Source organism: Pteropus alecto, unplaced genomic scaffold, assembly GCF_000325575.1.
Source record: "Pteropus alecto unplaced genomic scaffold, ASM32557v1 scaffold78, whole genome shotgun sequence".
NCBI lineage: Eukaryota > Metazoa > Chordata > Mammalia > Chiroptera > Pteropodidae > Pteropus > Pteropus alecto.
Genome location: NW_006443124.1, coordinates 13,021,578 through 13,035,599, shown reverse-complemented (window position 1 = coordinate 13,035,599; position 14,022 = coordinate 13,021,578). Strand labels below are relative to the sequence as shown.

Here is a 14,022-nt window from a genome sequence, read left to right as displayed (position 1 = left end):
ACATTTTGCCTCCTCATTTGTTTGTAGTTAGGCCGATCCATAAAATTGCCAATTGGATACCAGCTTGGACTTTGCTTATACTTCCCCAGATATTTCCCTCTCAGTTAGTTTATTTAGATGAAATTTTCTCAGGTGAAATAGAGTCAGTTGGCTCTTATTACCTGGCATAAGAATGACAGAAGGAAAATGAAGTTTTAGATAATGAAAACGATTATAAGGTTCTATAAGATATCTCATTTTAAGAGAGGATAAAGTCTTTTTTTTTTTTGATTTGCTACTATTTTTATTCGTGGTTCTTATTTACTAAACTGTTTCTCTAATCATTTAAAATAGTTTCGGTAATCATTTCAAACTGTTTAAATTATTGAGAAAGTTTCCTTTATCATGCTTAGTGTTTGACATGCAAGCTACAGCATAGACATAATTTAATACAGCCTTAGAAATTGTCATTAATGTCCCAGGTCAAGGGAGGATTTATTCCATTATAAGAGAAATGTACAGCAATGTTATCTAAAAATATTAACTCATGTGTACCCAAGTGCAGGAAAGGTCATACTTTCCCTAGGTAGATTAAAATGAGGAATGTCACTAAGTCACTAAAATGAATTTCATTTGAAAAGATCTAGGGGCTCATTTTTTGGTGGGAAAGAGCTATGAACAACATCAGTTTTCCTTGTGCCTTGTTATCTCTGTCAAAATACTGTCTTGAACTCCAAAATCATATGAGCAATTTTCTAAGCTTTTTAAGTTTGTTCCAAAGATTACTGTTTCCTTTTTACTCTTCTAAAGCTGGGACATCAAGATTGTGTTTGCAGTTCAGAATTAAAGGTTTCTAGTTCATGGAACTGATTCATAGGGTACTTTGTTTCAAAGGACCTCAGGGCAATAATGAATGGTTTGGAGAACAGAATATTTGTCAGACAATTCAAGTCTCTCTTTTTAAAATACTCTAGTCAGGAAATTTTCCTTGTAAAAGAAAGATCATTGGCAAGTTATCTGGTACACTCTGTGTTTGTTTACCAATTGCTGGCAAACCAATGTTGACATTTTAGCATTTTGGCCTTTAGTGGAAGTCTATAGTGCTATTTTATATCATTGTGTTTTGTAATAGTTTATTGAATGAAATACCAGCTTTGTAGTATTAATAATTTCTGCCATTTTTATTTTCTGCACAGGATCCTGAACATAAGGAGTGATCAATAAATATTTGAAAAACCAATAAATGATTGAATATTCTGAGACATTCAAGCAAACTATATTTCGAGGCTTCATTTAACAGATTTTCTGTCATACTATTGTTGGGTGGTACAGTAAATAATTAGATAATGAAATTAGAGTCTTTATGTTACATGGCTTTACTACTTAAAAATTACCAGACTACAGTAATTTTTAATAAGATATTTTGGATTTTTACTTTCATAGTAATTTAGACCTGACATTGTAGCTACGATCTACTCTAGTGTCTTGCTTACCAAAAATGAAAAATGAGCCCTAGGTAAATTAGTTGCTAGGGACAATTGTTAGAGCCCAGGTCTCCTCATTTTAAGGCCAGAATTATTTTGGCTTGTTCTTTTAATGTCTATTAATCATTGTGATGCGATTTGAGAAAATATCCAATTAGTCAGTAGAATCTTCTATAATAAAGGAAGAACTAGTTCAGAAGATACCTTGGGACTCCAAGTGTTTCGTTTCAAACATCTGTTCATTTTTCACACATTTGTAATAAAATTTTTACCAAAATATATCTTATAAAGAAAATAATTACTGGCAAGAGCTTGATATTTTTATTATTAAAGTGTTCTAATGAAAATTATATTCTAAGGCTATTAGGCTATTTACTCCATGTTTTATAATAAAGCTTATTGTTCTAGTTTCAAAGGCAGAAATGTTTTAGTTAAACAAATTCTAGAACTTTATTTCCTGAATACTGTTTTTATTTCCAGGTTATTCCCAAGTACAAGTTACAAAATTTAACTTGCATAAGGAATACAACTCACTTTTTTTCTTAAGTTTTTCAAATTTTCATGAAAGATACTATTCAGCCATTATCTGCTAAAAGGATGTATTCTGAGTTATCGTATGTCTATAGTTACTCAATTTTTTATAGTCCTGAAAAATGATGTGTTACTTGGGTTTGCTCACATCCTTTGGAGTTAATATAAGATTAATCAAAAGTATCTGGCATAGTCTGTGACTGATTCCTGGGTTTTGTTGATACATGATAAGCACCCTCACTATTGCATCAGAATGAGTTCATCTATTATAAACCTTGTGTTATTCTTTTGGTTTCTCAAATATTGTGATTACTTTCAAGATCTACAGAAATTTTAGGAATAGATACTGGAATATATTTTTCCATATTAACTTAACCCCTTAAAAGTTTTAAGTTCAACTATTTTGAATTTTCCCAAAAATATTTTTCTAAGCATGATGTTTTAGAGTCATGTAATGCCATGCACATAGAATTCCGTTATTCTCAGTAAGGTATTTTCATACTAGACATGTAAGTTTTATTACATGTGACATGACAATGAGCCTAATTTCAAGAAATTTACCATCTACCTCAAGAGACAGACTAGATGCATTAAAAGATATTAATCAAAAATAAGAAATAATTCAAGTTGGTCTATGTTAAATACAGAACACATGCTATTGACCAGTAGTTTCCAAACTCAGGCTGTGTAGCAGACTCATCTAGATATCTTTTTTAAAAATACATATTTCCATACCCCACCTGAGTTTATTGACTTAGAAATTCTAGGCTTTAAACTCTGTAATTAAAAAAATATCTCCAGGTGATTCTGAGGGATAGCCTTAGATATGTGGATATATACTTTTAAACCATAAATACGCATAAGTAGTTGGAGTAATTGTGGAAAACTTCGTGGAGGCAGTGGATTTGAGATTGTGATTTGAAAAATGGCCAGGCATTTGAGAAGGAGTAATATTATGAACACAATTGTAGATGTGGGACTAGAAATCGCGTGAGCATGATTAGTTTATCATACAACAAATGATTCCTAAAGTGAAGGGTGGAAAATAAGATTGAGGAGGTAGATAAATGCCAGCCTGGAGATTCTGGGATACTGGGCTTTGTCTTGCAGGCAACGGACTCAATAATCAAACATTTTTGTCTAAGGAGATTATATATGTAAAGCAACTTTGAAAGAATACATATTCGGTGTTAACATGTGGGATTGATTGGAAGGCTAGAGACTAAGGACAAACTACAGTAGTAGACTAGGCTTGAGGGGACGAGGGTCTGTGTAGAATGCTTCTTGTGCAAATGAAAATGAGAAGAGCTGGGACCCATGATAATAGTAAAGGAAGAACTGATAGCAAAGAGTACAATCATAATAATGACTTGTTAAAACACAAGGTGGGGGGCGGAAGTTACAACCTTTATGCCTGTATGTCTAAAAGGCAACAATCAGAAAGTATTCACCAGTTTTCAGTTAGGATACACTGAGATTGTCTCTTTAAATAGTTCTAAAGAATTTGGAAAATAGTCAAATAAGGCTAAATCCTAACCATATAGAAAATAATATGACCGGTAAATAAGTTATTATTTTCAGAAATAAGCACATTCCCTCTCTCACATGTAATCGTGATACCATAAAGTCATTGTATTTTCTCAGCCGAAGAAGTACCAGCTTATTTGTGTAACAAATTAAATCTAATGACACATGTGGACCCAAGAAGCTTTTCTAATGAAAGACCATTGTACGTTAAATATGTTCTTCTTTGCAAAATATCTTACAAATGAAGACAAACTACATTTAGCTAAAATAAAAAGAGTCCATTAAAAGGGTATTTTATTAGAAAAATCCAGATTATCAAATATTTTTATTATCACAATATTGGATGTCATGTAATCTGCCAAGAAATAGCAGTTATTTCAATAATACATCAGGCTGATAAGCCATGTTGATATTGTTGATAAACATTTCAAGACCAGAGTAAAAGGAGCGGATGAGTAGATTGAAAGACTGTAACAGATATCCAGGTCCATGGCTGGGCAAATGCGAACTCTTGAGCATCAATGACTAAATTAAAAAATAATGAGTCAAGTATTTGTTGCAAACTAGATGTTAGAACTTTAAAAACTGTCTGCCCAGCTTCCTGGTTTCGTTCACTCTTTTTCACTCCAAGTCACACTCTCCAGCTTTCTTTATCCATCTTTGTTTGCCTCTGTCCTTCATCGCCCAATGCTCTGCCTTAGGTCAGCCAGAGGCCACAGATAACATTGTGCCCGAGTTACGAATACCAACGTTCCTAATGCATGTTTTGAGTCAACTCTGGATGTTAAGAAATTAAGGGAGACGATGGTTTGCAGTCCAGAAAAACAAAAACAAAAACAAAACAGGAAAAGGACTTTTAACAAATCTTGTATCTCTCCTAGTGCTCAATTACCTGTGGCAAAGGAATGCAGTCCCGCGTTATCCAGTGCATGCATAAGATCACAGGAAGACACGGAAATGAATGTTTTTCCTCAGAAAAACCTGCAGCATACAGGCCATGCCACCTTCAGCCCTGCAATGAGAAGATTAACGTAAATACCATAACGTCACCCAGGCTGGGTAAGTTGACCATAAAAAGGAATGGTTTTGAGAAATATGGAAATACTCATGGCTTCTTTTATTTTGCATATCACTTTAAAATTTAGTTATAATAGTATACTAATTAGTTTGGTTCCGACTAAATTGCCTCTATTTGACTGTGTTTTAGTCTGAATGGTCAGATGGGTAAAAAATGCTAAAGACTAAACTATTTTGATTCCTGAAACTGCCTACTTGGAGTCAGGCTCTGGCCATATGAAAGCCACACCACCCAAGGTCATCTTATAAAGGGTTGAAGGCTGTAACCATATTTTGGGTTCTGACCAGTCCCGTGGCAGAACTATCAATTAAAGTAAGGTGTAGTGGAAAGGTGAAGTTGGAGTATATCCTTTAGATCTCTGCACTGTTCGTAGCCTTCCTTGTGATCCTGGGTATAAATTATTCTTTGGAGAGACATAGAGTAATATATGGCTTTCAAGAAAAATGGATGCATGGGTATATACCACCAAACAAGAGGTACCATTTTTTTTCATATTTAAGGATATAATATTAAATACAAATAAGTACCAGTCACATGTCTATTTACATAGTTTTTTATGTTACAAATTGTATTCATATATATTCTCAATTCCTGTTATTCAGTCTAATCCATCAGGAAGAGCAGAGTATGTATTCTAAGTAAATATAGTCTGCACCAGCATAATAAATATTCACGAATGAATTAGCTTTTATTTCTGTGTAAATTAGTGGCTTTAAACAGCATTGCTACCTGGCTGTTACTGGGTTAATTTACGTTTAACACCTTCAGTTTTAATTTGTGCATTTAATCTCCAGGGGAACAATTTAATCATAAATTGTTATAGATTGTTTTTCAGATTCAATCACGTGGAAAAGTTTGGTTCTTCATAGAAATACAGAAATTCTTTTTCGAGCCAAATAATTAACATTTCTAAGAAATAATCAGTTCAAGTAGAATTAAGACTAGTTAAGACAAAAAGTTAAGCAATCCTAGAGCAGATGCACTGAATCCATGTATTCAGAAACAACATAATCCCTTTCTCCAACAATTACTTGGAGTCCTTCTTGAAGTATCACGTGGCAGAAAATAATGGAGTAAAAGGAGAATTTAATTAAAATTGCGTTTTCTCTGTTTATTACTCCTTGAAGGTGTACCCCGAAACACAGAAGCACGGTGGTTGGAAAAATCTAAGACTGTTAAAAGTAAAGTAATGAATCATATTAGAATAGTGGCAAAAGAAAGAATTATAGCAGGACTGACTTTTATTATACATGCCAGAACATGCTATTTCTTCAGAAAACCTGAAGCCAAATTTACATGGCCAAAGTTTTTATATCAAGTTCTCATTTCAAACACTATATTGCTTTAAATGTCACTCACTTGCGATAATCAGCTTTGATTTTAATGATGCCTGATATCCCCCTTAGACATATCTGCCAACTAGGTAATGAGGGATCTGAAATGTATGAGCATATTTTTTTCCACTTTCATCCATAACAATACTTACTCATTTTTATTCCCATAAAGGTAGATATAGTGAGCACATTTATTTTTCTTTTTAATCTTGTCAACTAAAAATCCAAAAGATGCTAAAATGAAAGGCATAAATTGAGCCTTAAAAGCCATTTGCAGTAACTCCGTGACTTTGGAAAATCTGTCTTTAAGAAGTCTAAAAACAGCTCAGAAGTGAGAACGTTATTCATTCACTTTACTCCTTTATTATAGGGCGTATACACGTTTGTATATTTGAGTCTCTGTGTGTGAATCTCTGTCTCTTAACTTCCAGAAGGTAATATAAACCAGTCAAAGCAAGTGAACGAAATCCCCCACTTACGCGGTTGCTCCTTGCCTCTGCTCATGACACGGGGATCTCTACAGGTGTTGAGTTCTCTTTGTTCTGCTTCACAGCTGCTCTGACTTTCAAGTGCCTGGGAGATCAATGGCCTGTGTACTGCCGAGTGATACGTGAGAAGAACCTATGTCAGGACATGCGGTGGTACCAGCGCTGCTGTGAGACGTGCAGGGACTTCTATGCCCAAAAGCTGCAGCAGAAGAGTTGACCCCTAGCAGGCTGGCTGGCTCATAGCTCTTTGTTACATTATTTATAAACACACACACTAGCATGTTTTTCAGACCAAATGTTATCAGATTACATATAATTTAATCAAATTAATTTATTTTGAGGCCTACCAAACCTCCAATATGGTGTTTGTTTTGGTAATACAAACATTTTGATTTATACTATATGGCTTCATAAGTAATTTTATATGAATAAGTTGGATCCAGTTACCAGAATAAAAAGAAAAAGGAAAAAAAAACTAAGAACATTAGGCTTTAAAAAAATTTTTAAGTTAGGGCTCTCTCTAAGGTGCTACTCTCTCCCCACCAATACTATTGAGTTATACAGAATGTATACTGATTTAGCGTAATAGTTTAGCTATCTGTGGAGAGAAATCACTTTTGTGTTTTGATGTCCTGATGCAGAACTAGCCCATTTTCTGTAATCTGCAGGAGATGTGTAAACGTAACAAACCTCGTGGTACTGAACAGGTTTTTAGAGAATGTATTATGAATTTGGTTCAGATTTAGAGACATCCATAGGAAAAAATTCTACTGTAATTATAATCTTATTTTAATAATGGAAAGGAAAAAAGTCAAAATAGAGACTTTGATCACGTTCATGAAAATGTGCTTGAACACAAGTATTGTAACAATGAAACACTGTAATGACTTACACTGAATCACCATTGCACTGTTGATATAGTGTAGAGAAACCGTTATAGAAATGGTAACATCCTACAAAAATGTGTATTATTTTAACATGTTGTCATTAGATTTTAGCTTTTTAAAAAATAGTTTGAACAAAGAAAGCATTGATCCATCCATTTCCTTGTATCTTTTTAGCAGATTTTAAAAGAGTATAGTTCTTAGCCTCGCGAATCATGAGAAAATTTACTAAATATTTTTCAGCCTTTTCCCTAGAAACAAGGAAAAACAAAAAGCTGATAATACTGTGGTAGTTTCATTGTGTTTTTTCTTTTTAAAAATTAAAAAGTTTTGCAATTCTGTGAAACGTTAAAAAACCAGCTTAAATTTTTCTTGTGAGAAAATATTGTACATGATTCACATGATTTCTTAGATTTTTCAATAAAATATGTGAAATTTCCTGTTGGGAGGCAATTCTTCATAGGTTTCATATTTCCACACTGTCTGCTTTTGTTCTGGAATACCTTCTAAGGGATGTTTGTATAGTGAACAGCCTTGGAAGATAAAGTTAGTGTCTCTCTTGGGAGCAAAGGGGCAGACATGCTCATTTCCCATTATATGAATTTCGGATTCCTTAAGTTGGGGTCCCTCACCTGTCCTACAATCCACTGAACGTGCAGGTGTCATCTGGCCTTCTTCATGTCTAGTGGCTTCCACTGGCATGACTGCTGTAAAAGCCCTCATTCTGCAGATTATGGAACCAACAAGGAGAAGAGGGGGTTTTGCCAGTTTCTAGGGTTTTTTTTCAAAAAAATTAATTTATTGGGATAACGCTGGTTAATAACATTATATAAATTTCGGGTGTACAACTTTATAATATGACATCTGTATCCTCTATTGTGTGTTCACTACCCAGAGTCTCCTGAGAATATCTATTTCAAGTATACCTTCCAGAATTAGGAAAATGGCAGTGGGGTAATTCCAGGGGCTCTTGGGTCTACTGTGAGACAGATTTAAGCCAAAGCCTGATTAAACTGTCTGACTTTCATAAGCTCTTGTTCTGACTATGGGACCACAATGGCAATGTAGGGTCAATGTAGGAATTAGTTTAGAGCTGGCAATCTAGTAATCATCAAAAAGTCTGATTATTTCTTTTTCCCCAATATGCAGTTCCCATCAGGAAAGACTAGAATATAGATTAACAATCTGAATTTTGGACAGGGTAGCAGGAACCTTCCTCAACGAGATGTAACCTCTCCTTCATTCAAGGAGCTCTGGATCTGTGAACCGGCTCTCATTTGGAACTTGATCAAGAAATGTAATTCCCTGCCGTGGTGAGTCAAATCAGACTTCTCTCCACTAAGTCTAGAGATTTAATGCTTATACCAATGAAGTAAGACTTTCTAGAATGCCCATCTATTTCAGTTCTAGGACTCCAGGATCAATTAGCCCAAACTAAAAATCTTTGCAGGTCAAACCATTTCCTTTACCCCTTTGACTCTACTGCCCCTTATGGTAACCATGCTCACCTGGCCTCTGGCAATGAAATGCAGCCATTTGGTTCCTGCCCTTAAAGAATTTTATGTTCTCGTTAAATTTAAGAAGCTCAGTTCTATGGCAGCGTTTCCCAATGTTATTCATGGTGTTCAGAGGATAGCTACTACAGAGTTCTTTAAGGACTCCAACGCTGTCTTCACCAATGTATTTTTCAAAGCCTCGGTAAAGGGAATGCCCTCTAGACACTCTTTGGGGATGTATAACAGGTGGGTGAGCCCATCTATCGTTTAAAGCCAATCTCCCCAAATGCTTATAAATGTTTATACTACGTTATAGCAAGAAGGTTGGGGCACCCCAACTTCACTCAGTATAGGCCACCATTGCACCTGGTTTTCAGATAAATTGTTAGAATTACTCTGAGCCACAAGAACTAACACAATTAATCCAGAATCTCTGCTTAGTAATTTCCTTAGGGTAATTTGACATTGTATTCCTTCCACCCTAATATAACACTCTGAAGAAACATATACCTTGGGTTTTAGTAAATATGAATTAGTGAAATCTTGTAATTCCTTTGGCATGTATGATACCACCTCACAAGTCACACAAGTTTTGCCTGGCCCTCTTGAATTTTCCGGGACTCGAATCTGGATGTAGAATTAGAGGACATGACAGATAGTGGAACATCAGCAGTTGAGTTAAAAAGGTTTTATTTTTAAGATAGTCATGCAAGTTTTCTGGGTCCCAACTTAGACCTCGAGCTGTGACTTTATTCTCTTTCTCTAAGCTCCCCAGCCTTTTTAGAAGCAATGAATCAGCCTCATAGACATGATTCTCTTTGTTTCTATGAAAAAGTCCTAATGCAGCAGGCACTTGGTAACTCAGAGCCTTGCTTACTATAGGTGAGAATTTAAATAACCATTTTGCGACTGTATGCCGTGGACGACCATGGTCCCACTTACTACTGGAAACAGGGTCAGTAATGCCTTTTAAGTCTAGTCAGATCAGAGAACTAATTCCAGATTCCAGTTTTAAAATTCTATTCTTGTACCAGCAATTGTCATGGTTCCATCAGCAGAAGAGCATTGGAGTCTTGTGGGATCACGGATTTGAATTCACACACTAGAGGAGGAGCTGGGGAAGGTCCATAATGGGAGTTGGAGGATCGGAGAGGGTCACCAAGCAATTTAAGCCACCAGGCACCTCCAGGCAAGTATGACTGTGAAAGCTTAATTTGTTAAGATGCCTATGGGATGCTGTTGCTTCTGTATAGCTTCCTCCTCTGTAGGTCCACATCTGGTAGTGAATCTGAGTTTGCTGGTGGTCAACAGGACCAACAGTTGGAAAGAAGAAATGGGCATGGAGCGCAAGAGAACAAAGGCAACCTGGAACCTGCCAGGCACCTATGCCTCTGTCTGTCACTGCATCTGACTGCAAGAAGGCTTTCAGATTAATGGATGTTGCTTCCATTTTGCCTTTCAAATCTCAAGCAGGGTTCTCTTTTGGCCAAGTCAACCCAGAATCACACAGAGAAGGGAATTCGGGGAAATATAGTTTGCTTTTTAGCTTTAGATGGCTACTATGACTTTAATTTTTTTTAGTTTGCTTTGTATCAAAGTCAACCACTATACCTATTAAATCTCACAGCAACCTTGTAAGATACTGTTAATATCTTCATGTTATAGCTGAGCAAACCGAGGCTCAGAAGGTTTCAGTAACTTGCCCAAGCACGCAATTTATTTGGATGTAATAAATCCACTAGGACTTTAAATTCTGTGCACTTAGTTACCCTGATTGCTTCCCCTGTTTACCAATTTTGAAAATGTTTTTTAATAGATGCACCAGGATTTATATCTTCATCTCAAGCTTTCTTTGTCATCAAAACTATCCAACTAAATTTGAAATTCTCTCAGTAATTTGATGAATCCCAACTGCTCACCTGGACATTGTGAAATTTTTTTTAGCTGGAAATACTTTCAAATATTTTAGTAGGTTATTGGTGCAATTTAGAGAGAAGGAAAAGAAAGAAGAGAAATGGAGAAAGAGTGAGAGAGAGACAGACAGACCGAGAGGGAGGAAGGAAGGAAGGAAGGAAAGAAGGAAGGAAGGAAGGAAGAAAGGATGGAAGGAAGGAAGGAAGGAAGGAAGGAAGGAAGGAAGGAAAAGGAAGGCAAGTGAGAGAGAGACAGACAGACCGAGAGGGAGGAAGGAAGGAAGGAAGGAAAGAAGGAAGGAAGGAAGGAAGAAAGGATGGAAGGAAGGAAGGAAGGAAGGAAGGAAGGAAGGAAGGAAGGAAGGAAGGCAGGCTGAGAAGAAAGAAGAGAAAGGAAAGTTAATTAATATTAGTCAGTTTTGCCTAGTGAACCATATTTAATTCTATTTTTACAATTCTCATAGTTCAAAAAACAATTCTGAGTCCAAATCCAAGGGGAAAATGATACTTTTATTAAACAACTACTGTAAAGAAAGAAAGCAAATGATTACCTGAATAGTAAGGATTAAGAAGTTCTAGATTTCCACATTTCCACCTGATTGTCCCTGCAATATAGCTCTTTATATTTACTGATACCCTTTGTCACTATAGAAGGACGGATTAATGACAGGAAAGAAATAGAAACCCTAAGTCAATATTTATCTCATTACTCTCAGGTAAATATTTGAAGAGTTAAAAGGGAAACAATGAAATAGGTTTTATATGATCTAGTAAATTTGGAAAATGCTAGAGTTAAAGCAGAACTCTCAGAGTCTTCGGTGTGAGTCCATGCATTGGAAAATACTAGAAGATGATATAGAGTACGTTACAAACATATTTGGCAGTCGATTCCTTTTTCATTGAGCACAGTTGACTGGAAAACAGAGCACTAAACCACTTTTTAAAATCTGATTTAATTGGATTATCAATTTCTGACCAGAGTAGGGCCCTTCTTAGGGCTCTGGAAGAGACAACAACCGTCGTTATTGAGCAAAAAGCTTTCTGTGGGTCCATAGAGATGACTCATGTGGGGAAAGAAGCATCCCACAGCGCCGTTCTTTATAACGTATCATCTAGTGTAGCGACTCAGAAAAGTATGAAATGCATAAACGAAAGACAGTACGATGAGAATATAAACAAATCAATCTAAGATTGCAAAGGAGAGAAAATTCATTTGTATTAAGGAAAATATGTGAAGGTTCTATGAAAAAGCCTAGGTACTAGCAGTGGCCCATGAGGATGACCAAGAGGCGGTCAGCAGCCTGAGTTGGGAAGAAACGTCTTCCGGCAGAAAGACCGGCATAAGCAGAGGTACAAGTTTGGTGAGGGTGGGGTGGAGGGTGGGTTGGGGTGGTGTATGGCCAGACGCAGGGGAGGGAGGAGAAAGCTTGATTTCCCTGATTGTCAGTTATGTTGGCTACAAAGATAGTCGTGAGGAATGAGAACTGATGGTTTGGGAGTAAGGATTAGACAGAGGATGGTGGGAGAAGATGAGTCTGAGGCTAAATTTGACTTATAAATGAAAAGAGACAAAATACAATCCTCTGGGCATCTAGAGCATGGCGGAGGAATCTAAAGGAAGGACTCCTAAGGAAAACTGAAGGGTCATTTCACCTACTTCATACTTTGGCTAGGGAAAAAGCCTGGCCTAATCAATATATTTGGATCTAAGTTCTGTGTCTTCACTTGCCAATAGAAAAGAGCCAAAGAGAAGTAAGGTTCTTCTTGAAGATGTTTGTTATTCCCCAAAGAATCTTTTAGGAAAAGCAAACAGCCTGAGAAATATTTGTTCATTAGATGTTTTCTGGCAGCAGCCAGAAAAATCCAGAAAATACCAAGCAAATGCACATGCACATAATACACTTGATTCTTGAAATACTTGTGATTTAACTGTTTTGTTATTAACTGTCATTATAAAGTACCTCTTACTTTCTCCAGCAAATGTGTTAATAAAACCACCCAAATGTACTTCAAATATCGTAAGACAGTGATAGAGTTTGGATCCAAAAATTCCTTATAGAAAATGTTGATTGTTTAATCCAGTTTTAAAGTCAATCAGACAATTTTTTTTAACACCCTCATGCTTATTGCTATAAAGAAGATAAGTACTCTCCAGTGTCTTGCTTGATTCAAGAACATCCTGGCTGCAATTCTTGTAAGCTGTATGGCACTGTTCTGAAATCTGGTGCTGATACATTCCACATGTAACCTCATTACCCCTGGAAGAGGCCTTCCTGCTTTTTTCCTGCTGAGTCAGATGGGTTTACAGAGGTGCAAACATAACAAACAACTTAGGTCAGTTAGAAACTGCTGATGTGTCTATCCTTTGCCTTCTCACAAGTGGGATGTAGCTTTGCCTCCTTCTCTGGATGAAAATCCAGACTATCCCAGTGAGAAGTATGGGTTGCCCAAGGCATAATGGCTTCAAATGAGAGAGCTTATCTCCATTAAAGTCATCGTCACTTCCTGCCTTGATACACCGTCCAGAGCCTCACTTTCGCCTCAGCTCCCTGAACAGCAGATGGGTTCACTTAGGACAGCACGTCACCCATCCCAGCAGCCATGTTCCTTTTTGGTTCCAAATGTCCTGTATGAACAACAAAACACATCAGAGGGCTTTATACAGCTAGGAAGAGAATCAAAGGGACCTCGGATAGTGAATGGGTCAAGGCAGTAGGTCGGGACACTAAATTACTATAGCAAACTAGAAAGCAAATTCTTGACATTTCCCTCCTCAGAACGAAGCTGACAACCTAAGCGGAGTCAGGTTTCACATGAGCCTGAGACTCTGGGAGTCAAAACAGGAGAGGAAACAAGATCCTGCATATCACATGTGAGGCTGCGCAGGCAAGGCCAAGTCAGCTGTGTGTGCTCAGTAGTGTTCAGAGAGAAAAAAAAAAGTCTTTCTATAGGTGACTATTTCATGTGCTCCAAATTAGGGATGGTGACACTGAAATTCTGGTAGCCTTTATCCAAAGAATAGTTCCTCTTTCCTAAAGTGTAGCCCTATTTTTGCATTCAAGCACCCTAAATGCATGTGTGTGTGTGTGTGTGTGTGTGTGTGTGTGTGTGTGTGTGTGGTGTAAAAGAGAAGGCGGGGGAGCTGCATTGTTCCTTTGTGTTGATGTGTCATTTCGAGAGTGGCATCTGAGTACAGCAGAGGGATCTGGTCTCATGCCAGTTGGAGCATCCTCGGGCTCATGAATAATGGACGAGTCTGATGGGGCAGCCTCACTTGCCTTTGTTGCCCACTGTAGACAAAGGGAGAC

The 14,022-nt window shown here is 36.9% G+C and overlaps 1 protein-coding gene across 1 annotated transcript in view; it reads left to right on the top strand.

Annotated features, from left to right (window-relative positions):
- The window catches only part of ADAMTS19 (ADAM metallopeptidase with thrombospondin type 1 motif 19), a 240,139-nt gene extending 232,484 nt beyond the window's left edge, over positions 1-7,655 (top strand). The window contains exons 21-22 of the mRNA XM_025040686.1: positions 4,403-4,580; positions 6,487-7,655. Of these exons, the coding sequence (XP_024896454.1) occupies positions 4,403-4,580; positions 6,487-6,638 (330 nt within the window). The 3' untranslated portion in view covers positions 6,639-7,655. The remainder of the gene's footprint in view (positions 1-4,402; positions 4,581-6,486) is intronic.
- The last annotated feature ends 6,367 nt before the right edge of the window (positions 7,656-14,022 follow it).